Source organism: Centroberyx affinis, unplaced genomic scaffold, assembly GCF_046629955.1.
Source record: "Centroberyx affinis isolate AG114_WGS23_722 - 3 ecotype Tasmania unplaced genomic scaffold, CSIRO-AGI_Caff_v1 ptg001336l_1, whole genome shotgun sequence".
Lineage (NCBI taxonomy): Eukaryota > Metazoa > Chordata > Actinopteri > Beryciformes > Berycidae > Centroberyx > Centroberyx affinis.
The window spans coordinates 218,784-243,361 of NW_027279833.1; the positions used below are offsets into that span (position 1 = coordinate 218,784).

At 40.7% G+C, this 24,578-nt stretch overlaps 1 protein-coding gene across 1 annotated transcript; it reads left to right on the forward strand.

Moving 5' to 3' along the window:
- Positions 1-1,062: 1,062 nt before the first annotated feature.
- On the forward strand, positions 1,063-22,240 carry dnaaf9 (dynein axonemal assembly factor 9). Its single transcript, XM_071525758.1, has 37 exons — positions 1,063-1,193; positions 1,581-1,660; positions 1,837-1,962; positions 2,075-2,199; positions 2,431-2,527; positions 2,672-2,778; positions 3,004-3,081; positions 3,564-3,665; positions 4,007-4,062; positions 4,183-4,318; positions 5,515-5,596; positions 6,012-6,048; positions 6,149-6,233; positions 6,318-6,394; positions 6,784-6,828; positions 7,074-7,119; positions 7,236-7,347; positions 7,612-7,682; positions 8,085-8,132; positions 8,240-8,330; positions 8,677-8,780; positions 9,118-9,261; positions 9,708-9,793; positions 10,423-10,524; positions 11,195-11,312; positions 11,509-11,597; positions 11,787-11,921; positions 13,532-13,657; positions 16,305-16,342; positions 17,751-17,886; positions 18,333-18,419; positions 19,232-19,338; positions 19,687-19,761; positions 20,587-20,774; positions 21,195-21,260; positions 21,497-21,590; positions 22,086-22,240. Exons 1-37 carry the CDS (start codon positions 1,138-1,140, stop codon positions 22,193-22,195), a joined length of 3,462 nt encoding a protein of 1,153 aa, XP_071381859.1. The 5' UTR covers positions 1,063-1,137; the 3' UTR covers positions 22,196-22,240.
- Positions 22,241-24,578: the final 2,338 nt, after the last annotated feature.

The following is a 24,578-nucleotide window of genomic DNA, read 5'->3' on the forward strand; positions in this document are numbered from 1 at the left end:
TTAAGACAAAATTCTTCAAACCCCACCACTCTCCCTCTCTCTCTCACACACACACACACACACACACACACAAACACAGACACACGCAGAGGTAGAACAAACAGAGCAAATGTTCTACATTTCAAATACAAGTTTGAACATTTGAGGCAAATATATGAAACCAAAGCAAACTCGCAAAGATTTGCTAACCCCCAAACCAATTCGCTCAGTTACCTTTTCCTTTCCTTAATCCATTAAGTTGCAGCCTTCTCCACAATAGAGCTTGTCTGTCATACATCCTGTGATTGTTTCTGTATGTGTAATTGCTGAATCAGACATATTGTAGCAGCCTACACAGAGCAACCCACACAGAGATGGAGCATAGTTGATTATTTTAGGGCCATGACATGCAATTTAAAATCTGACTAAAGGGACAATCAATGTGGATATGCACATTCACAATGAAAACATGGGTGACCAACAATGGCAACATTTTCAAACAAAATTGACTATTATTTCTCAAAGAATCTGAAAAGACCCATTTCCTTGACCGACTGTTGCATTGGCTTCAGCAGGCCTGGTCAAAAATCTATTTCTATTTCTCTATTCTCTAATCTATCACTTATGATGAAGCCATGAAATGAAAGGAGGAATACTGGATGTAAACTATGGATTTAAGATTGATATCATTATGCATTGGTTATAATATTGAATGACATGTACATGCACTGGGTTCCTACACAGGCATTAACTGACATTATTACTGAGGGATTGCACCATCCCCCTGGCCGTGCTGCTGCCGGGCGCTGTCAAAACGGCTCAAAACAAGACAATACTACAATGCAAAATGGGGGAGGTAGTCTTATGCAGTTGAATGCATTTCCTATTATGAAAGGTTTAATGGTCCAATATTAAGTGTGTTACTATATTTATAACACACATGTTTAAAATTACAATCAATAATGGTATATATTGTCAGGATTACCCCAAAATATAATTACGGTATTCTTGACGCCCCTAAATATCGAATGGTTCAGTCGGTTGCTATGCTATCTTGTGTGTAGACATTCTCCAGGGTGATGGAGAAGATGTATTCGGCCTGAAAATAACGTCGTTCGGTTTGAGACGTGAATTGTGTGCACTGTGACAATAATTACAATGGCGGGTATACGGAGAGTTAACGGGAAATACCCCGGAATGAACCCAGCTGTCAGGTAACGTTAATATCGATTTGTGTTTACGGAATACGAAGCTACGAAGCTGGCAAGCTAACCTGGCTAACGTTAGCATAAACAGCTGTCCGTTATTCGACGACGTTCAAACGCCAGCTATCGACGGTTAAAATCGTTAATGTTAACGTTAGCTACTTAGTACAGCCAGCTACGTAGCTACATTTTTTATTAAACTGTGCCAAAACACCCAATCCTAGAAATAACAATGTTGTTTTGTTCTGGACTGTTAAGACAGCTAATTAAATTCGTATTGCCAAGACCTCTAACGTTAGCGCTAAATAGCGTTTACTGGTTCACTACAATTACTCATCTTATTCTGAAGTTAACGTTAATAATCTACAATGTCATGACTTTTGTTAACTTTTTCAGCTGCTGTCGTCTGCGCCATGTCCAGTCTCTTCTCAGTGATGGTGGCACTGCCACTCCTGATGGCATCCTCTGTTCTCTTGGTAAGTTGCAAACTTCACATCCTATGTTTGATCCTATTGTACTTCTATCCTACTTCTACAACCGGCCTTTATGACTGTACTGCCAAATAAACTGCCCAATTTAGATTGTAAATAAGCCAATTCAGATGCCCTAACAGATTAATAATGAATATTCATGTATTTTTGTTCTGTTTCAGGTATTGACAGCAGATATAACGATGGCTGCACTGAGCTGGCCACCTATCTGTTCTATGGACTATATGGAAGAAACCAGCTGAATCTGGAACACTTTCTGGAGGAGTTTCCTGAAGAGATGTTGGATGGTGCGTTTCTAGACTGGCATTGGCTGCAATTTTAATGTAATTGTTTGTTTGGTTTAGTTTTCATCTACTCTGATGAACAATATAAGACACATTACCTGTCTCTTCTTTCTAGATGTGATCCTGCTGATCAAAGCCGAGTGTGTCCACCTGTATTGCAACCCAGTGAACTACAGCTACCTGCTGCCCTATGTCTCCCACTGGAGGAACCTGCATCTCTACTGCCTGACCGAGACAGAGGTTAAAACTCACTCTTGCTCCTTCCTTTCTCCTGATCTTTATGAATTTGATGCTGTGTTTAAGAATACTGTTTCTGCATGCATGAGCTAAGAATAGGAGTACTGTTCTGTATCTGAACTTTATCTACAGTATATTGGCATCAGAACTGTATGCATAGTAAAAAAAATACATTGGTTCAAACATTTCTCATTCTTAATCCTGAAACCTATCTGTTCTCACTTCTACTCACAGTATGAAGATGAGGAGGCTGCAGAGGAGTTCAAAATCTCCAGTTTTGTCACAATGGTGCAGGACTGCCGTCGTATTGGAGTACCTTACAGTTCCCAGGGTACAGGATTACAGTTTAATCACCAAATTCATTCACCATATATGTAATCTAGAAACCTTGGCAGGCAATCACACACTCATTAACTATATGACATTACAGTGCAGTGAGGCACAGGTAGTAATACTTGATCTCCTATTATTTCAGGACACATGCAGAAGTTTGACATGTTTATGGTGGAAAAATGGCCCATAATTCAAGCATTTGCCCTGGAAGGAATTGGTGGCGGAAGCTTCTTTACCATGAGATACAAGGTACCCTCAAACATTAATGAAAAAGAGAAATATTGTTGTCAGTTCCTAAAGGGTGGGCTAACTTATTGGGAGCTATTTCTTCTTATGAAAAATACCCTGTTATTCACATGCAATGTTAAATGCTTGCAAAAAATAATGATGAATGGAGTGCTGCAGTGAGGAAAAGGCTGAGCAAAAAGCAGAGGCTCCTCTGCTCATTTTATGTATGTATCCCCTGTCTTCCAGCTAATGGACATGAGTGAGAGGCTGTGGCAGATCTACACCAGACTAGACCCGGTGTCTCTGGATAAACTCGTCACAGAGGTAACACTGAACCTCTTTATTCAGCAGCCATTCTAACTTTCATAGGATTCTTGTGACGTGGTTATTGTAATGTTCAAACCTGTGACCTCTCTGCTACAAGATCTCTCTAACCACTCTAACACCTCCCTGTGGACTTTGTTCCTCCAACTAATCCATTCATGACCGATGCTCCACCGTACCTGTATAAATTGAGCAATGGATTGAATTTATTTAATGGATTAAAATACACTGTAACACAGCTCTCACCAGCCAGTTTGTCTAGTGTACCATCACTTTGGCAGGTTACCAGACATCATTTGGAGCTCCCTTCTAGTCAAAAATCATGTTGGGCTAGTAAAAACGTGGCTGGTTAATATTGGGATTTACCTGTGGCCAACTGTGGCCAGTGGACTTGTGTCCTGTCCTGATTTTAACTATCATAAGTTTGAAGGTATCTATCATAAATCATACTGTCTGAGACCATGGGTGTTGTTGTTTTTTAGGACTTGGTTAACTTTGAGAAGCAGTGGAGTTGCTTTTACTCCAGCATGGACCTGGAGAGCCATCTGTCCATCTTGGAGCTGTCTGAAGCACAGGCAGGAGAGGTAAATTTGTTTTCATGATGGGTTTCAAGTTAAAAGCTTCAGAAATCAGTACTCTCAATCAGATGTGACTCGAATAAATATTTCTAAGTGTTACCATTGACAAGCTTGAAGTAACAGATGGATGAGGTTCACCACATCAGAACAATTCAGATAGTGACAACTAAGGTCTCAGTTAAGAGAATATTAAATTGACTTCAATTATTTGTCTAAACCTTCTAGCATTTATTGTATGTACCTGTGTGGCATTCCCCACCCATTTGGTACTCCAAGCAAAGAGTATTTGCAAATGGTATTGACCCAGGTTTACAACATACATAAACTGTGTTCTCGTCAATCCACAGGCATTCCGTAGTTATTACTCCCATGGCCTGATCTCGAGCAACATCACAGACAAAAGGTATTTTTTATGTCCAGAAATGTTAAATACTGAAACTAGAATTTGATTGCTTAATAAAAGTGGTCATGTACTTACTACATATTATGGAATGAAAAATTCACATACATTCCTTTGTTTCAGTAAAAGTCAGCAGCCCTTTGTGCTGTTTGGAAGCCATTCCTCCATGGAGGATCTGGAAAGCTACTCCTTCAACTTTCCTTCTGAGAGTCACCAGATCCGCAGCACAGGGCCTCAAGGTTCTACAGCCAGGCACATGGTAAGACAGGAGAGCAGCAGTTAAATGAGTGAGAATACGTGCATGCCACTGCTTTCTTCAGGCACGGTGCAGGGAACATCCTCAAAAAAAGCCTAAAAAAATATCTAGCACACGCTGTAGCTACCTCCATCTGAGGCTGGAAACTTCATTTTTTCTTTCCACCAATTACAATGCTGGTGCATCCCAAATTCTACCAGCCACAATCATTATTTAATTTACTATTTAATCATTCAGCTAGATTTTAAAATCGCATAGGACATCTATTAATGGCTGGTTCAGTGTCCGAAATTAACACCCGCCATCTGCCAAATGCGGATAAACCCGTAGAATGTAGGTTACCATTTGCTGACAGGGGAAGAGAGCAGATGAATTTGGTTGTTGTTGAAATTCAGTACTGCTGACTGAATAAAGAAGCTTTCTGACCATCTAAATCTCAAATGTGAGTTTCTAGTAAGTAAATAACGGGGACATAATTCATGTTCAAACCAAGTGGGAAAAATGTGAGTAATGAATAATAAATAAGATGTTATAAACATTCTAAGGCCTGTGGATCTGATTTGAATGTTTTCTGCATGGTTTTCTGCCTCAGTTATGGTGCAAAGAAGTAGCTGTTAATTTTAAAATCTACCTGCCACAGTGGCTGGTGGACAGAACAGAAACATTAATTCCAGATCCTAATTGTTACCTGTCAAAGTGGTTGTTAGATTAGACAAACTCACCTGCCATTGCCAAAATTTCCCAGCATTTGATTTGTGGCTGGTGTGAAATTTCCATTGTGTTAATAGAACAATTTTTTTATTGTTAATGTTTGATCAAACACATTCCTCAAGATGAAGAGGAAAACTGGCCTGCAGCACCACCTGGTGAAGTAACCAGGAACAACCAGCAGTCAACACTTTGACATTTTAAAGGCAGTGATATGCAGAGCAATGTTTTGGGCTGCAGTGCCCAATCAGTTACATCAGGATTATTGCTTTAAAAATGTTGGAGCATGTTGTTGCCAGGAAACATTTTGAAGTGATTTTTGACCCGTTGGCCATCTACATTTCCCCAAAATGTTGCCTAGTGTATGACCACCCCAACTTTCACATGATTCAGGTGACGTTAAACCACTTTTGTCTGTGTCATTTGTGAAGTGGGATTGCTTGCTGTGATTGTGTCTGGTTCCACAAGAGCTAACTGTTCGTGTCCTTTAGATTCTGCAGTGTGTGGCTCCCAAGGGACCTCTAGCCTGCTCTCGCACCTATTTCTTCGGGACCACCCACACCCCATACTTTGGTGAGCTTTTACTGTATGACTTTGTTGACTTTCATTTTCCTGTGCAGCTATAGATTGTATATACAGACCATCTGGGTCCTAGCGGGATACATAGCTCTCTCATTATGACTGTCAGCATTAAAAGTTATTTATCTTACCATTTTGTAGACAAACACAGTATCTAAAATCTGATATTGTTCGCATCATGACAGGCTAACAAAACAAGTATTTAGATGTGGCCCACCTACAATCTGAAAATACATTGTTTAGATCAGAATTTAAGAGCAAGTATGTACCTCGCTGTAGTGTTTTTTTTTCTGTTTTCTTCTTTTTTCACGTAATTCTTGTTTACTTAATTTAATTTGTCACTCGGCCTCAACTCTCTGTATCTTTACTGTATAATCAAATTTGTTCACACTTTTTGTTTCACTCATAGGAAATCAAAACATGCAGCAAAAGAAAACAGAGCTCCTGTAAGTAATTTGATCTCGAGTCTCATAAATGATATATTCCCCAATGAGCTGTAGCCAGTGTTAAATGCTCTGAGTGTAAGAGGTGATTTCTTTGTTTCAGGCTTTTGTCGCAGATTTATTCAGCTGCTGTCCAAGCTGTCCTTTCAGGAATCAAATGCTACTCCTGTACCTTCAGTGCTACCAAGGTAAAAATAAATAAATAACTCATATTTTAACATTTATCTTACATATTTGCATTTTGCTAATTGAGAAATGTTTATGCTTTTTAGGCCAAGGATGTAGCAGAACAAACCTTTCTAGTGACTTTGGACTCCATGAATTTGAGTCAGTACCGCAGTTCTCTCAGGTAATGATTGATTTACATTTTTTTTGTGTCATGAACTGTATGTGCCCAGTTCACATGGGCTAACAATACACATCCATATATATCACAGTGAAATGTGTGTATAACATACATGCTTCCGAACTCAGGTATCATGCAAACAAAGGATATTGCCTTTTTACTGATATAAAAGTCCTTTTTCTACAAAGCACACTTCTCAGCTCATATCCAACAAATTCTGTCTTCCTCAGCTGGTACTAATTTCCTCTGTCAATGTCCACTTGTTTGTTTTGGTTGGATTTATGCAATCAAATGACTTGACATCAGATTAGAATGTCTAAAGCCACTGAGACTTTTGGCTAAGCCTAATCTCTTGTTTGATTCTTTGTTTGATTCTGTGTTTCCCTCCTCAGATCCAAAAGTGAATTCAACATTCAAGCAGTGAATAAGGAAGGAAGGTGGGTGTCTACTTGTCCTTGCTTATTTTTGTCCTAATAACCAGCTCTGCACTAACTTTTTTTTCCCGTAGTTGGAAGTTTAGGTGGGCATTTATGAGTTTTATGACCCTCAGTCCCCTGAAACCTGTTAAATTCCCATTGTGTTTCAAAATGCATAATGGCAAAAACAATATTGTTTCCTTCCTTTCTGTAAATATGTGGTTTTAGTCCAACAACAACAATATGTGTTGTGTTTTTTTTTTCAGGATCATTCCTCTGAACGATGAAGAAAGTCGTTATGTAGTGAAAACTGTAAGTGAAGAAGCATGTTACTTTTTCCTTGACCTAAGAACTATGTTGACTTTCCAGATATCCCCTGGAAAAGCTCTTTTTAGCAATTTGAGTTGTTTCCCTTTTGTCCCTCCCAGGCCTCCATGACTGTTCATGACATCCCAGACCTGCAGTGGGGCAGGGGGGACCTGGGCTCTGTGGTTTTCTCTGAGTCCTTCTTGGAGTCCAGCATCAACATTCAACAGAAAGGCAAGATGTAGATTAGATTAAATTCAATTAAAATAGATCGTTGATTGATTCCAGAAAGGAAATTTGATTTACAATAGCAGGACAAAGTCACAGGTCACCGTAAACACAAATAAGCAAAAGTCATTTTGAAACAACAGAGGAACAGTCTAAAAATAGCCTATTTCCTCTCCAGAGGATCGTATTTCTGATTCATCTTGCATATTTGTCAGTCTTTGGCTTTGTTGTTTATTCTCCATGCCAAACAAGTCTGTTTTTGTCCTGCAGATGGCAGTGTGTCCTCAGACAGCTGCTACACCATCCTGACCACTAATGTGCCTCGCTACGCCTGCTGGCTGGTATGTATGAGGCTGAAAATGAGAGAGTCACACGTGCTTATATGGGCTCATGTTTATGCGATAAAAAGAACCAGTGTGGACTGTCCAGTTTGGACACAGACTGTAGTGACTTAGTCAGGATTTTTTGCAGTTGTGTGGGGATATCAGTATACTTATATATATTTTAAAAGTTATTTATCCAGGAAAGGGTATTGCTGAGAACGCATGCTTGTTTTCAGCAATTTCACACATTCACTCTGGGCCACCAAGCCGCTCGGGGGTCCCTTGGCATTAGTTGAGGTCCTAAAGTGATTTTATTTGGATTTTTACACCATGGCTTAGTTGTCAAAGAAAACATTTATTGTATTTGCCAATATCATTTATTTGCTGTTGCCAAAATTCTTACGGTCATGTTCTTTTTAGATGGAGTCTGATGTCAAGCAATCTGAGCAAGCCCAACACCTTATGAAGGTAAGTTCAAAAGCTTAAGATATCCATTGCAGTATATGTACAGTATATGTCTATAGTATGCTTGTATACATGTACATGTGCCCTCATGGTCTGTGTGTCTTTAGCAGAAAGAGGAAGCCACTTGTTTGGGAACTGCTCTGACTGTAGCAGATGCTGCATATGTGTTCTCCAATAGCCAGCTCTCCACACCAGAAGAAGGTAATGCTCTTTATTTACAGTCACATTTGAGGCATTTAGCTGATAGAGTGCAACAGTAGGATAAGCTCCAGTTCCTAGATTTCACACTTGCATGCAACCAATAATCAGCAACCAATAATGGGGGTAAAATTTACAGTGCCCCACCAATAAAAGGAACAAATACTCCTTTGTCCCTAGAATGATCACTTATTACAAAGAAGTGCTAGGTCAAGAAATAAGAGTGAGGGAGAAAAGATGAAGGGGTTTTTTTTTTACAAGAGAGGAGCAAGATCAGGTCAGGTGCAAGTGTCTTGTATAAAAACGCGTTGTGATTCTGTATCATTTCCTTTTCAAACGCTAATCCCAGGGAAAATCAGCTTCTTCTCTGAGGGACTCCTGTTTGTCCATCCTCAATATGGAAGCATCACCCTGTCCAAGGATCACATCAGGACTATCAAGTTCTATGATACGGTATGCACGTTAAACATATGCCCAAAAGAATTTATATACATGTAATATAATTCAGTAATTCAATTAAAAATTAGTCACATATGTTTACTATATACAATATACAACAATATAATACTGTGTAATATACATGAGATTTTTTTTGTCTTTGCAGTTGAATCTTCTACAGTATAATACTGATTTAAAAGTCTAATACGGACTTAAATGGGATCCTTACTGGCTTCCATATTAAAATGAGCTAAAACAATGGCAGCAGCAAAAGGACCAACTCTCTCCTAATATGTGTGCTATTTACTGTACCTACCTGTATGTGATTTAGCTTGTATCCTCTTACTGCCAGGACTCTGGTGCCGTGGCCTCTCTGTTTGTGGAGTACGAGAGCAATGTGCTCTCCCACCTCCCTTTCCCTCTCCACAGCTCTGACCAGTGTGTGGTCTTTGCTCTTCAGCCCAAGTCTAAGAGCCACAGGGCCTTTTATTCCAAGGTAAGACCTCTAGCCAGTGGCCTTGACAGGGTCTGAGATTGGAGATACACATGAGCCATCTTGAATACAGCCAACTAGTCAGGCTACCAGTCTCTTGCCAACATTATAAAGTTACTTAGCATTTTATAGTATGATGACAGCAGAGATAATAATTAAAAATTTGTCGACTCGACTAATTCATGACAGGCTAACAAATATACAAAATAGATATTTAGATTTGGTTTACAGATGATGTGAAAATAATTGTTTTTGTTGGACCAATGAGTTGGAGAATAGGGTGTGAAGAGGGTGTGATGGTTCTGTGTTGGTTCCAGGATGATCTACATCTTTAAATGTGGTCTGTGTGACTGAAAAACATGGTTTTTGAGTTTACCTTCTCTTGTGGATTTTCTGCTGCTCAGATTACATCTTCTTACTTGTATGAACCTTCTCATTCTTGGTTACAGGTTTTGCCAGTGTGGCAAAGCTCTGATTCTGGACTCACTGTGCAACTGTTGGACCAAGAACACCTGACCTGGGACCAGAGGAACATGTAAGGAAACTGAATCTCCTTCAGGACTGTATATAAATGTTCTATATCCTAGATTCCATTGTACATTTCAAAGAATTTGAAAAGATAGAAATCAGTTTTTGCTTTTGATATATCACACAATTGGAGAAAAATCTGTGTAACCCACAGATTTTGATATTAAGATCAGTTCAAAATGTCACAACCCCAAATGTATATGTAGGAATATTTCATTACAATTTAAATGGGGACATCAGTGTGATCATTTACCAACATTTTAACCATGCCCCTGCCACAACATGTCATAACATTTTGGGAGAGTCCTGCAATCTGTCTGATATATATGGCTTATTACCATTCTCACCATAGATTTATTGTGATTCTGTGTTAATGGTGAATCCATTTTGTGTTAATGGTGAATCCATTTCACATTTAGATGTTATTTTATTTTTCAGCTCTATCATTTATTGTGGTAGTTTTACATCACTGTGTTTTGGGGTTTTATTGTATGTAAAGCACTTTGTAAACATTGTTTTTAGAAAAGTGCTATACAAATAAAGCTATTATTATTATTATATAAGGGAGGTAACTGCGGTTATCTTTGTCCATGTAATCAGAAGAATGAAAAAAATGTAATGACTCTGTTCACCCAGGCACACCAGACTGCAGAAGCTGCATGACAGTCAAGAGCCACCAGTAGCCAAACGCAGAGGCAGCCTGAAGACTTCGTATTCCCAGCTACCAGAGCAGGACATGTTAGTACACACAATACAGTACAGTAACATTTCAATAGAGTTCTTCAGAGTCTTTTCAAACCAGTAATAAAACCTGACGTTGAGTATCAAATCATCAGCATCCCTTCTTTAAAGAGGATTTTAGACTTTCATTCAGCAGTGGTGGCCATCCACTGTTGGAAATTTTTTCCCACTGCGAGAAAAAGTATAAAGACAATGTATATTTATTATTTGGCCTTATTCCACACCCAAAATAAACAGTGCAAAGAAATTGCCACACATTTTGTCTTTCTTGCAATTAAAGCAATAGCAAGAAAGATAGTGTGCGGGTGTAACAGCACGTTTTGGCAACTTCTTTGTCTTCCCCTACGCATCTGTCACCCACTATAATTAGACAACCAACTGTTTTAAGCATGTACACCCAAAACAAAGATCAGTTAATTGCACTACCATTGTTCACATACAAAGGAAGAGACATTTTTAAACCACAGCATGTACTGGAACTAATACAACAAATTAGAAGTACAAGCCTCTCTTATTCAAGAAATCTTAAAAGTTAGATCTTAGCATTACGATCATAGCTCTCATTTTAGTCCAGTGCCTTACAAATATGATTTCGGCGACGATCCCTTTTTGAAACCTTTGAAACCTGATTCAGTTTCTATTTTCTGTGTGTTATGTCCTTGGCCAGGTTCCTTCAGCACTTTGCCCTGAGTAGTGTGGGTCAGGAGCCCATTCTGAATGACCACCTGGGGGCGCTCTTCAGCTCCGCAGAACTGAGGAACCCAATGAAAAGCGAGGGAGACAAGGTGAGCACACTGGCTGAGGTGCACTGAAACTTCCTTATTCGAAAAAGTAGACAAGATGAATAGTTTTGTGTTTTTCTGGGTCCTTCAAAGAACCCTTGGATATGCAGAAAAACCCTCCTCTCACAGTCAACTCACAGTGGAGCTGATACTATGGGAGGCTGATTTATTTATTTATTTTTTTTAAATCTCCAAACAGGTTGTCATTACCATCATCACTGGACTGCCAGGAAGCCATAAGAACAGGCTCTGCAACTTCCTGGTCCAGTTGAACAAAGAAGGCGGAAGGTGAGCAAGATTTCATCCAACATGTTCCTTAGGTTTTCTCAGACCCTTGTCGTCTGGGTCCTTCATTCACAAATCACTTGTTAAAACACATTTTTATAGACCAGTTTTTATACAATTTGTTTTGTTTCTCTCATGTTTTAGTACTTTTATAATAATAGTAATAATAATTGCATTTCATTGCACCCGCAGGTGGGTGGTGTACCAGCCTGGTCCTGACAGCTGTGACAGCTTCTCAGCCTCCCACCTCCAGCACTACCTGTCCAGCTTCCTGGAGAGCCAGAGAGGCCTGGGGGGCAAACCCCGCCTGCTGGTGCTCTCTCCTGGGTAAGAAAGGCCGCCGAGCAGCTTGATACAGAAGGTGACACAGAAACTAATACAGGAGAGCAGAGCTGGGTGTCATTCCAAAACACTATTTATCCAGAAAGAGAGAGAAAAATGTTATCTGATTGGTCAATATTTAAAGTACTGATGATAATGAAGATGATGATGATTTCATCCTCTAGAAAGCTACTGGTTGCAAATAACTTCAGTAATATCCAATAGTTTTACTTTAATGCCAGGTGTCATTTTGTCAAAGTAGGAATAACACTCATAATATTAAATTTATTTGTATATTTGTTTTGTTGGACAAAGTTAGAAAGTGCTTCACAGTCAAAACAACAGGAAATGCTCTTATGTGTCTCTTGTGGCTATATATATTTAAATCTGTGTTTGCGTTACTTTTCTCCACGTTCCCTCTCCATTCTTTTACATTGGGTGTATGTTCATTGTGGCTGGATTTTGTCCAGACTGCGTAGACTTGTGATCCCAATGCGAGACTGACCACTTCTATATGTGGTTTTAAAGATCCGATAACGCGAGCCAAATCTGTTTTTTGGTATCTAGACTAGTCACTTAATTTGGCCTTGCATGATTGGATGATAAAAATTGCACTAAAATGATGAGTATAACCGTAGCCATAGAATCAAGGTTACACAAGAAATGAAGAAAAACATACAGTAGCTCTTGGGATGGAGGAGGGATAAAAACCCTGATGAGGCTAAGGGGGGCAAGTTAATGCCAGCAAATCAATATACTGGGACAATAGAGGAAAGAAACATCATTAAATAAAAGCATGTCTGTGGTTTTAAGAAGCCATTTAAAAGGCAACAATGATACACTGATTGTTGCCTGAGCTCCTTGTGAAAGCATTCCTAAGATGGCAGCGAATGCGTGGGCCCTTTATTATTTAAGAAAGAGAATGCCGCACGATGCTGGCAATGTTCCCATATATTTATTTATCTTACAGTGTTTCCACTCTAGGTCTTCATCAGGTATCACTTGCACTCGAGTTCTTCAGTGGTTAAGAGGTCAGAAATATAACTGGGGGCCAAATCCATGCTTTAAAAGTGATCAGTAAAATCAATTCATTAAGTCAGCTCTGAAACCAACACATTAAATGAAATGATACCAGAATTGGAGTGATGCGATTTCTTCTGCTATCACCAGTTAAAATTCTAGCTGCTGCATTCTGTACAGGCTGGAGGTGTGACTTTTGATTTAGGCAGGAATAAAGAGAGTTGCATTGGCCTAGGCATGAGGAAATAAAAGCGTGAACGGCTTTTTTCAATTACTATTTACCATGGATTTGATTACTTTGGGGACTGATTGATTTTTCCTGGCAATATGAACAGGGCTCTACAGTTATATTTTTCCTAGAAGCATATGTGATGCTGAATTGAAAAAATGTAAAATGATGGTTATCACCATCACATTATTTGTAATTGTGAAAGTGGAGCAGGGCATTGCTGAAAAAGAGTATGTGTGCTCAGCCAACCTACACTGGGTAAATAAAGGTTAGAGAAATAATTACAAAATAGAAATAATCACTGTTTGTTTGCCAGTGTGTGCTGATGTTGATATTTGTAGATGTTGATTTCCTTCTCTTCATACAGATACACAGATGTTCTGGATGTGGTCCAGGCGGTGCTGTTCCACCCTGACCCGGTTGTCCAGGCCTGTTTCACCATTGGAGCTGTCACTGCCTGTGTCGACCCCCTCACCTCCTGCATGGAGCACAGGTGAAGTCTCTCTCTCACTGTCAACAGTAGACTCACATATAGATCAGATAAGATAAGATAAGATAATATAAACTTTGTTGTCCCTCGAGGGGATATTTGTTTGGGCTCATCGCTGCTGCTGTTAAAAAGAAACATCGAAACAGGCTTCAACAGACATAGACAAATACATATCATGGTCAAACAACTTTATATCCACTGACCCTGAGCTCCTTACATTTCTGAGTTGCCATTTAACAAAAAACCTTGCCCAGGAATCATACTATAAAGCAAGGAATCTCTGTCTGTATGTGTGTTCTTCGCATATGTTGAGAACCGTTCGTCCGATCTACTTCACACTTGGTGGGTGTATTGCTGGGGACCCAAGGACGTGCAGTGTCGGATTGGACGTGCAGTGTCAGATTGGACATGCGACACGTTCAATATTAATAAACTTTGAATAAACAACCGAACAGCAGCAGTGGGGCTCAAAGCAAGCGACTGATAGCCTACGCCTATTTTGAACGGGCACTGCACTAGTAATACTAAAGCCACAACATCTCTCATGTGGAAAAAGTGCCCCGACTGATATGGTTTTGGAACAGACCTAGTGAAATAGCACGTCCATGAAGCTCTCATTGTTTGGTTTAACCTCCCTGGAGTACCAGATGGGTGAAGCTTACCATATCAGGGCAGTTCAGATAGTGTCAGGTAAGTTGTAAGTCAGCATGTATATCATGGATATACATGCATATTCAATTGACGCTTGAATATTTTCCTATGATTGTCTGAAGTTTTCTCAGACATTTTTTTTACTGTCCTATGCGACACGCCCCACCCATCTGGTTCCTAAATAAGCTAAAACAAACCAGAGCAGCATTTGCAAATACAAATTGAGGATTTCACCCAGCTGTGTTTTTCAAGAAACACACGGACAGACCAGGGAATGACAGGCAGACAGGGTGGGATGTTGGTAAATCGTAGACCAAGGTTACATGACACTTTTAGCTATTAAAACTCAAGGCTGGTTCCCTTTTACAGAGAGGATCAGTCCTACATTTAATCTCACTCTCCTTTTGTTACAGGCTTTAGATGAAGCTTACAGAGCTTCTCACTGTCGTAGACTGACTGAGCTGCTCCACACAATATGACATACCACTCCGGTTAATAGCCTGGTTTCCACTGCACAGCCAAACAGGGCTAGTCAGTGCTAGTTATATACAGATGTAGCCACTGTAGTCCTAGTTTTTACTACATGCTTACCAAACTAGCCCTTGTGTTTTATCCCCCAAGAAAATCTATGGAAAAATCAAGTTGTGTTCTTTTTTCAGCCAGCACAAGTTGCAAAACATAGTCGAGTAACTAGTGGGTTAAGAGACATGAATTTCAAATTACAATATAGTCATTTGATTCTGCTCAATAACATTGAAAAAGTAAGTGTCTGCAGTACTAGCACAGCATAAATGCAGGATAGATGCTTGAATGGTGACCAGTATATGTCCCTCATTTTTCCTGCAAAACAAATTTCTCTGATTCTTTTTGCATGTTGCTGGCCAGATGGATGATTGTCTGTTGAGCTAAGCGGTAAAAATATATCTTAAGAGTGTTTTTGATCCTCTGCTTATGAACATTTGTGATGACCGTCCACCCCGACTCTGACAAGCCCTACTTGGCCCAGCTGTGGAAAAGTGTGCAACAAGATCCTTAGTTAGCAATGTGGTTAACGCTGACTTTTCCATTTGAGGCAACTTTGACAAGCCTTCTGTCACTGTCTGTTGCCATTGATTGTCTAGAGGTCCGTAGACCCCCACTGTGGCGCTAATTGGGTGTGTTTAGCCCAGCTCAGAGCTGACCTGCCTGTCACCCCCCTCAGCATAGCCCTCTAATCCCCCAGATCCACATGAGAGACCAACACACCCTCCTCAGTGGAGCTCATCAGTCAGTCATGATCCATTCTTTGTGATGGATGTAGACAGTTCATTACATCAGGACAGAAAAGATGAATGCCTCTCAAATAGCTGAACCCCCAGCCTGCAAGCTTCCCAAAAAACGGGGGGGGGGGGGGTCTGTGGTGGAGGGGGCTTTGATGCTATGAAGAAGGCTCAGAATGGTTATTCAGAGAGAGAGAGGGATAACACTGATCGATTAGAAAACTCAGGATAAATTACGTTAAGATTAAATGAAATTACAGAAAGCTTTTACATTGGTCAGTTGCCAGTCGCAGTCACGATGTCATCCTATGAGTTATGCCGCCTCAGGATGGATAATCAGATTGCTAGCCAAGAACCATAACATGGAATTAGCCTGTTTATCGCTGCAAAGCTTTGGCAAGCGCCCTTGAGTCATAAACAGTTATTGTTAGTGTTGATGTTATGGAATGCCACACAAGATGAAATAAAGAGGCTTCTTAAACTAAATAAATTGAAAGAAGGGTGTGGAATGTGTGACACTCATTTACATGAGGCTTATTTTGAGGGCAAGAAACTAACTTTTGAGCTACCACTTTCACAAGTTTACCAGCCAGATATGTTTTTGGAATAGAGAAAAACCTCGAAATGATGATTGGTCACCAGGCAAAGTGGCTGTTAAATTAAACAAACTTAAGTCAAACTTAAGTCAAACTGGCTGGTGGTAATTCCTCACCCTATGCTCTTCTTCTCTTTTACTCTAGGTTTGCCTTTCCCAAGCTGGTGGAGCAGTGTAGCCAAGGTAAGTCCTGTTTATTGTACTACCCTCCAGTCTCCCTGCAGTACGATCTTCAAACTGCTGTACCAGTGTTTCCTGTGGTTTTATGTAGCCATGGTGCTTGGTAATCATTTTAAATTGGTTCCTGTTAAATGGGTTCCTGTTATACTTCTACTGCAGGGTACAAAACGTTTTCCTCAGGATGCCTTATCGTAATAGAAACGTAAATTCTAAACATCCAGAGTATACTTTTTTTCTTTTAGAAACATTATAGTGTTGTTTTAATTTTACATTTTCTCTAGCAGCAGTGGTAATTTTCTTGCTGTGGCAGAGCACCAATGCTGAAGGAATACAGAGGAAACACTGTATTGATATTGATTTTTATACAAGGGTCATGCACTGTAGGAAGCCATTCGACATAGCCATTCCACACATCCATACATCGCACTGCTGGGTTTTGTAACAAACATATTCCTGAACAATTTTTAAAGGGCATCAAGTAATTTATGACTTTTATCGACCTCAATCAGCGACAAAGGAATTGCAACAACATCGACAGGTCTCTGGCACAGCTCACGGTGTATCTGTAATTGACAAAATAATAGTCCCATTTTCACAGTAGAGACGAGTAAGCTAGCTAATTAGAGCAGAGATCCAACAGAAACCTCTAATGAAGAGCTAATATATTATGATGCACGATAATACTGCTTTGTTGAAAACGAAATTTGTTGCATGCTCATAGCACTGTCCTCCAAATCTGACCCTTTGAAAATGTTAGTTGGGGGCGCTTGTTTCCAAAACAGAGTACAGGCTGGAAAGTGAGTTTTTAAAGGCAAAAATCTCAGCACCTGGCAAAATATTGCTGAGTCATTGGTATTGATCAACAGCCTTATCCACCCCCCACAGACATATTATGGTCATTTTGTGTTTTGGGGCAGTACAAATCTTATGCAAATCTTTATGTACCTTTAAGTATCACACATACAAAGTAAAGTGACATTTTCCTCAGGTTTTACAGAGTAAGTTTGTCACATATCACTGTGTCCAGTGGTAGCGGTCAAAACATCCCATCCTGCATCTGTCCTGCAGCTATCTTCCTAGTACTGCAACAGCACTGCAATCCTAGTTTTTGTAACGGTTGTAGATAGAGCTGAATAGGCATATTCTAATACAAAACCATAATCTTTCAAACTACTACTTGCTAGACCATTCTTTGCCTCTTTCTGGTGGATGAAAAGGGAAGAAAGCTTGAATTTCCCTAAAAATTCATGTCATAGGTGGAGAACAGTGCAGTAGTAATGCCAGTAAATCACAACACAGTATAATGTGGGACTTCTGCGATGGCTACATCAAAGTGTTTCTGTATTTTCATGAAAGGCAGCCAGTTTCTTCTGGAATTCATATTCTCCTTCTGTGCCTCATTGTATGTCAGGTATTGTGAGTACAGTGGTGTTCACCGGGCTGACAGCAGAGCAGAAGCACCCTCTCATGCAGCATGTTCAGCAGCTGGTACGCTCTGCCAACCCCACCGCAGCCTTCATACTGGCAGAGAGAGGAGCTGTCACCAGGTAGCCGCTCACAGAATCATGATCAATGCCGCAAACAGTCATTTAACAGCTTTTATCTTTGCCTAAAATATTCGCCCTAGCCTCCATTATATTCCTGTTTTTGAGTCTATATCAAAATCTGTTGGATAAGACTTCAGTATGAGCTGGTGTATTAACGTATGGAAAAGGGTTGTACCATAAATACACAGTAATGTGTAACAAAAATCTCCCTAATACATTCTGTTCTTAAAAGGACATAACATGATGTAAGTACAAAGTATACAAAACATAATTGAAAGTACATTATATTATATGTGAGGGAGGTTTTCAGTAAGTACTTGCACAGTATTTTCATGTCCAATATTTTCATAGGTTAATGCAAGGGTTAATGAAGTGGAATAAGGCCATTGTAAAGCTTAGTTTTAACCATCTGGTCTTTTTTGTTTATTTATTCATTATTTTGTTAGGAATGAAGATGTGAAGCTGATCTTGTCCGATAGCGGCTTCAATGAGCCACAGATGCTGAGAGCGCGCTACCTCCTCTACCCCGGCTGGTAAGACCTTCACCCCCATGGTCCATCCTATTGGCTGTGACCCCAACGTGTCCTCGTGTGTCCACGTACCCCCCCCAACCCCCCCTGACAGAGTTCACACTCAACCTTTTGGCCACTGAACGACAGATCGGTGTTGATTCCTGGCTCTGCGTACGTCAGTCCTGCCTCACCTCCCTCCCTGCAGTTTAATTGCAGCCTGGCTGCAGTGTTGGGGGTATCGGCTGCTGATTGCTGTAAAGCCCCACAGGGCATCTTGTGTTCTATCACCAGCTGCCTCCTAGTAGCCCAGTAACAAGCTGTTGGCCATGCAGTTGCCATGTACACAGAGGGGTTCTCCTTCCCTCTGGACCCTGTCCATTTCGACACCATGCCTCAGTGGTCAGCCTAATATGAACCTCTGCTAAATCCTCGCCTCAGATAATATACACTGGGTATCTGCCCCAAGCCCGCTATTTTGATTTACTCATTTTCAAGCCCTATTTTGTGTGTGTGTGTGCGCCCAAGCAAGCATATGAGTATGTACCTGTGTGAGTGTGAGATGCTTCAACCATACGCATGGTTAGCTCTGTAACCTGGACTTTTTTTCTCACTGGCGATTCAATGGTTTGTCAGCCACTTTCAAAATTTTACCAGCCAAGTCGACTTCTAGCATAGAATAGAACCCCCAAATGCTGGTTTAGTTGCTTGTTAAAGCGGCTGTTTGAGTAAACAAACTTTCCAGCCAAAGACAAACTATAGCAACACTAGCATTTGGATGGATCTGGTGTAAATTTCTCACCATGTGTGTAACGTGCATGTGTGATGTGTTTCAGGTGCAAGGGGCGCTTCTTCTCTGGCTCCGGGTCTCTTGTCCTCACCGAGCAGTGTGTGGTGTTCAGCCGGCCCCTAGAGAGGCCTCTGTTTGTCACCCGTTGTAAAGGTGAGACGGAAAGAAAGCCCCCCCCCCCCCATACACCCCCTACACGTGACACAAGCTCCAGATATGAGCTGGCAGGGTGCGACAATGATTACATAAGCTGCCTTTCCCTCCAAATATGGAGAGGACTGCGGTCTCAAAGTAATTGTCAGCAGTTGCTGTGAAATGATCTGTATTCCCAAAGGATGCATCATGCTACTACAGTATGCCTCTATGGTAGTAACTACGCTTGTGACACCTTGCTACAAATGTGGGTTTTTTATGTAAACTAGCAAATTGTATTGTAAAATCTTATAATTCTTTTCACAATTCTTTATACTAAATTTCAAAATTCTTTATTTTCTACCCTAGCATTCAAGTCATCGCTGAGGTCAAACCCCTTCAGAGGAAACGTGTACAATGTTTGGGGAAAAGTCAGGTTTTCTGGTAGGAATAAAGTTTCTCCATTTTATTTTGCTTGTATAAAAAACAGGTTTTGCTAATTTGTCTAATTTTCAAAGTTGAGTTTTAGAATTAAGACAGAGTTTGTCTGTTGTTAAACAATACTAAACAAATGTGATTTCTTTCCTTGGTAAATATTTGACCTGCATTTGCATTTCCCAGTTTTTGGGAATTATTAGAGAAAAGGTTGCCCTCAAGGCAAGCAAGAACCAGCTGACGGTAGGAATATTGCTCGAGTGTTGCTCTGGTGTCGTCGTGTTTAGACTTTAGCTCATAGTCCACTGGTTTGGTTTGCTCCACATAGTTTTCTCACTCCGTGTTCATTTGAGATTCTTGTGTAGAGTTGTTGCATGAGGAGAGAGTGCAGATGCCTGTGAAGAGATGTGCAGAGAGTGTGCAGATATTTGTGGAGAGTTGAGAAGATACAGTAGTATGGAGTGAGTGTGGAGACTGTATGATTCTGAAACTAGTTCTCGCATTCCTTTAGTGTCTATCTCAGTCACTGTCTTTAGGATAGTTTATCATTTACATCACCTTCTATTTAGTTGTTTTAATTCTCTTATTTAGCTGTTGTACATTCTATACATCTCTTACATTGAGTTGGGCCACATTTGACATGTCTTATATTGTTTTGTACTGCACACGTGAGTTCTGTGAGCCATTTTGGGAGCAAAGGGATTGTATGGATGTTAAAACATTAACACTCCACCTACAGCATGCTGTTTTCCATACGAGGCTGCTACAGCAAGCGTTACACTAGAACTGTATGTGAGACACGGTTGTGAGATCCTACATTTCTGGAACCTCCAGACTCAGAACGAATGATGGAGGTGAGCTACAACGCAGTGAGCGGGAACCTGAGCGTTGCCCCAGTCCAGGGCACCAACCTCTTGGCCCAGGACCCTCAGGAACCCAACACATCCTGCTTCCTGATCTTTCATGGTGTGGGACTTACTCAGGATGGACTGAAGGACTGGCTCAGGCTATGTGCCAAGCAGGTAGACACTTAACCAATCCCAGTGTTTCCTCTAAATTCATCCAGCAGTGATGCACTACCACATTAACAATGCAATGCTAATAAGGTGACATTAACAAAAAATTGTAATTCACGTCAGTTTCCCCCGAAAAACAGAAACAGGTATATTATTAGTGTTTAGATAGTATAATTTATCCACAAAAGAATAGTTTTTGTGCTGCACCCTATACTACAACCAAAACTGGTACCTGAAGGGGAGTGGGACATGGGACATGGAGCCAAAATCAGAAATTACCACCACTGCCACAAAACAGTTATGCAGAAAACACTGACCTATCCAGCTCATATATAGGTCCGGCATGATGGGCAAATGGGACAGCCAGGTATTTGTTAATAGATTGTACTGTAGCTACAAGGCTGTGTTTCTGTTTGGTGCTTACAGAGGGAGACAAGGAAGGCTAAGAAGACCAGGAATACCCTTTCACCACAGGAAATCAAGAGCATACATGTGAGTGTTGTCTTTTTGTGTAACTGCAGCTCGTTTTATTTTTTATCATTGGTGGAACGTAATTTTGTATGAACAGAAGCTGCATTAAGTACATGATCAATACATGCCACAGCAAGAGCAAAAATAGTATGATACTTCTTTTTTCACTTTTAATATAAGCCTCATTTGGCATTTTCCCTTGTTCTCTTGTTTGGCTGATGCTTACACCAGGATAAATATGTTGTGTCTCTGTTTAGGTGACCAGGCACCTGGACCCACTCCCATCAGGATACTTCTACAATGGTCATCAATATGTTGACATCTTCGGAGAAAAAAGGAGCTTCCATCCCAGTATCCTTTTCAGGGAACCTGTTGTCTAGATAAAACCTGGGCTGAGGCTTCATCTATCTTCTAGGCCTGGAAAAAGATATGGGGAATGACACATATGCAGAAGGTTTTGTTTAGATTTTTTGTTTTTTTCTGATATGTTCAAGTGTTTCTGTCAAGCTTGGCTGCTGGTTTATCTGTTACTTTTGAAGGAGTAATAAATCAAATAGCAATCTCCTAATTTTGTAAGCCAAAACATAACCATGTACATTGAAATCAGCTATTTAACAAAAAAGAAACATTTGAACATAGATGCCAATAAATATAGGTCATGAAAATTTCACTGTCATTGAATAGTCATGGAAAAGTCAAGAATTTAATTGACTAAACCCAAATTTGTGACCATGAGAAAGTAATTTTAAGTAAGCATGAATCATTATGGAGGTATGCCTGCCTCTCTATTTCACTGTAGTGTGTGGTGACTGTGTTGTTGCTTGCCTTACATTACTATCATTGTAGACATGGATGAGTTTATTAAAGAGTACATCGCAGAGGCCAACAAAGAGATTGAGCTGTTCAACCATCAGCTGGAGCTGCAGGCACAGCCAGACCTGTTTGATCAACAGTAGAGTCTCCGTCTGTATGTCCTTTCCATCCATCTGTCTGTCTTAACTCTAAAGGAACCGCTGTGGGAGGGGTGGGGGGGGGTTACTGTACACTCCAATAGAATGGTTAATGTGTGTTCACACCTCAGGCAACTGCAAAACAGTTGCTGGAAGTCCATGCATTTTCTATGAACAGAGTCACCTTGTTTTCTCATTGAGCAACATGGAAAAGTTGAGTGCAGTGACCTTTTGAACCATGACATCACCCATCAAAAGCCAATTACGTAATGACATTGCTGTATATCTTGCCTACCACTGCAGCACCACCGACGCTACAGCTAGTAATCTGGCGTGCTAGCTATCAAATCTGTCAGCCGAAAGTAGCGAGCTGATGTGATTGCTAGCGGTGTGCATGCAGAGTAAGACAAGTGACATGTTTGTCAAGAGATGAGGGTCCCTCACCTGACCACTGCTGCACACAATCTGAAACATAATGCAACACAAGACTTTAAACCAACCAAGCCCACAAGCTGTAAGACTTGCATGCTTAAAGGGAATTTCCCGCTGCACACTCCTACAGCTTGTGCGTTTCTGTTTATCACAGTTGGCCAATTAATGCCTCTATTTCTGGATAGGCGTGGAGAGCCGTGTGATTCTGGTGGGCTCCCTGGTGGGGTTTCTCAAGAATCGCTCCTGCTCTGTTGTCACCCAATCCATGGCCCACCTGTTAGCTTGTCTGCGTGCCACGCTGCGGCAGAGCGAGCGCTTGGCCACAGAGCTGTAAACATTGGACAGCCTGTTGGCTGCCGCCAACTGATGAATGATGCCATCAATCACATAGCTATACGCCATCCCAGTGCTTTATTTTAAGACTCCTAAAGTGAATCTAATGACAGTGCAATAAAGCAGACTTTGCTTTAGGAAAGTCTGCATTAAAAAGGAAAAGCACTATAGTGAAGCAGCTGAGGCAGTCTCAACAGAATCAAGCTCGAGCTTGAGAGTCGCTAAGCCTGCATGTCCACCAGGAACCTTTCTTTACAGCACTGGATTCTGTTTACTGTTATTTTCTGTGGAAACAATGTGCTGTTGTGTGCTCCCTACAGCATTGAGATCTTAGTTTGAGCTAGAGCTTAGTCCTCAGAGCGCCAAACTGATGTTAGAAATATTTCAACTTTTAGCAGAAGAGTGCCGCACTTCAAGTGGGGTTTCAGTAGTCTCATAGCAATAGCAGGAGCCACCAGCAGCGCTTCCCACAAGCATCTGTTTACTGCTGCTAGCTAAAATGAGGTTCAGCTTCAGTGCAGTTAGGTATGGATCACTCATTTCACCATTTTGGTCAACACTATGTGATGTTAATATATTGCTCCATTTAAATGTGTACATTCCCATACACTTCAAACATTTTGTGGGCCACTGGCTTTGGTTAGGGTTGGGAAAATGACAAGAGGGAAACCCAAATGTGGTTTAGTGTCCTTTGTGGGTAGGTTTGGCATGGGTACCAGTTGGGTCCAGGCCTTTAGAGAAAACGGTAAGGTAAGACTTTGTATTAGTGTTGTGATGTTGCAGAGAATTAGACTTCACATGTCCCGTGTGCGCTGTGATCCTGTGCAACAGTAGATTCTGTTCAACACACAGTAAGCCTGAGGTCTGATGTTCTATGCATGTCTTCCTCTTATCCACAGGGTTCCTACACAGGTCTAGAAATTTTGGAAATTAATAGAAAATTAATTTGATAATTTCCAGGCTGTGAGTATCATTTCACAAATTGTGATGTCTGTTGCTGTGAAGAATACTCTTCATCTCTAGATTGATATGGCATATTGCTCAGCCATTATCAGTGTACACCACTGAACACCAGCGAAAGTTTTCAGAGTAAAAACTGTGGAAAAAGTATTGAATTCTGAATTGGAAAATGTGTAGGAACCCTGCTGCTATCCAGGAGTCTTGATGGCTTTCATTCAACATGGGGTCAGCAGTGTAACAGACTAATGAAGAATCATTGGGTCAGATAGCGCTGACTTTGCCTTCAGTGAATTGATTCTGACAAAGGGACATTTCCATGCACATGGAAATGTGCGTATGCTGCTGCTACTACAATAGTACCGTATATTATATTGACCTTTGTATACTGTACCACAAAAATGGCCTGTAGTTATAAGTGCTCTGAGATTTTCATCATGTCAGCTAAGAGAGGAAGGACGTTTGTGTCTGAAGAGAAGAATAGAAATCCATAATGTAATTCCTCACAGAGGGTAGAAGTGCAGTAGATACATTCAGAGTGGCAGGGCTAAGCAGACGGGGAAAATGCTTGCTAGTGGGGAGCACACTCACCCCCTGTTGTTAGATAGATTCCTATTCAAACCAGATATTTTTTAGATCAGTGGTGAACCCAGTGTGTTTTGGCTTG

Coding starts and splice junctions, on each gene's coding strand:
- dnaaf9 (XM_071525758.1), top strand. CDS start 1,138: ATGGCGGGTATACGGAGAGTTAACGGGAAATACCCCGGAATGAACCCA. Junction 3,082..3,563: donor TGGATAAACTCGTCACAGAG/GTAACACTGAAC, acceptor GTTGTTTTTTAG/GACTTGGTTAACTTTGAGAA. Junction 9,262..9,707: donor ACAGGGCCTTTTATTCCAAG/GTAAGACCTCTA, acceptor TCTTGGTTACAG/GTTTTGCCAGTGTGGCAAAG.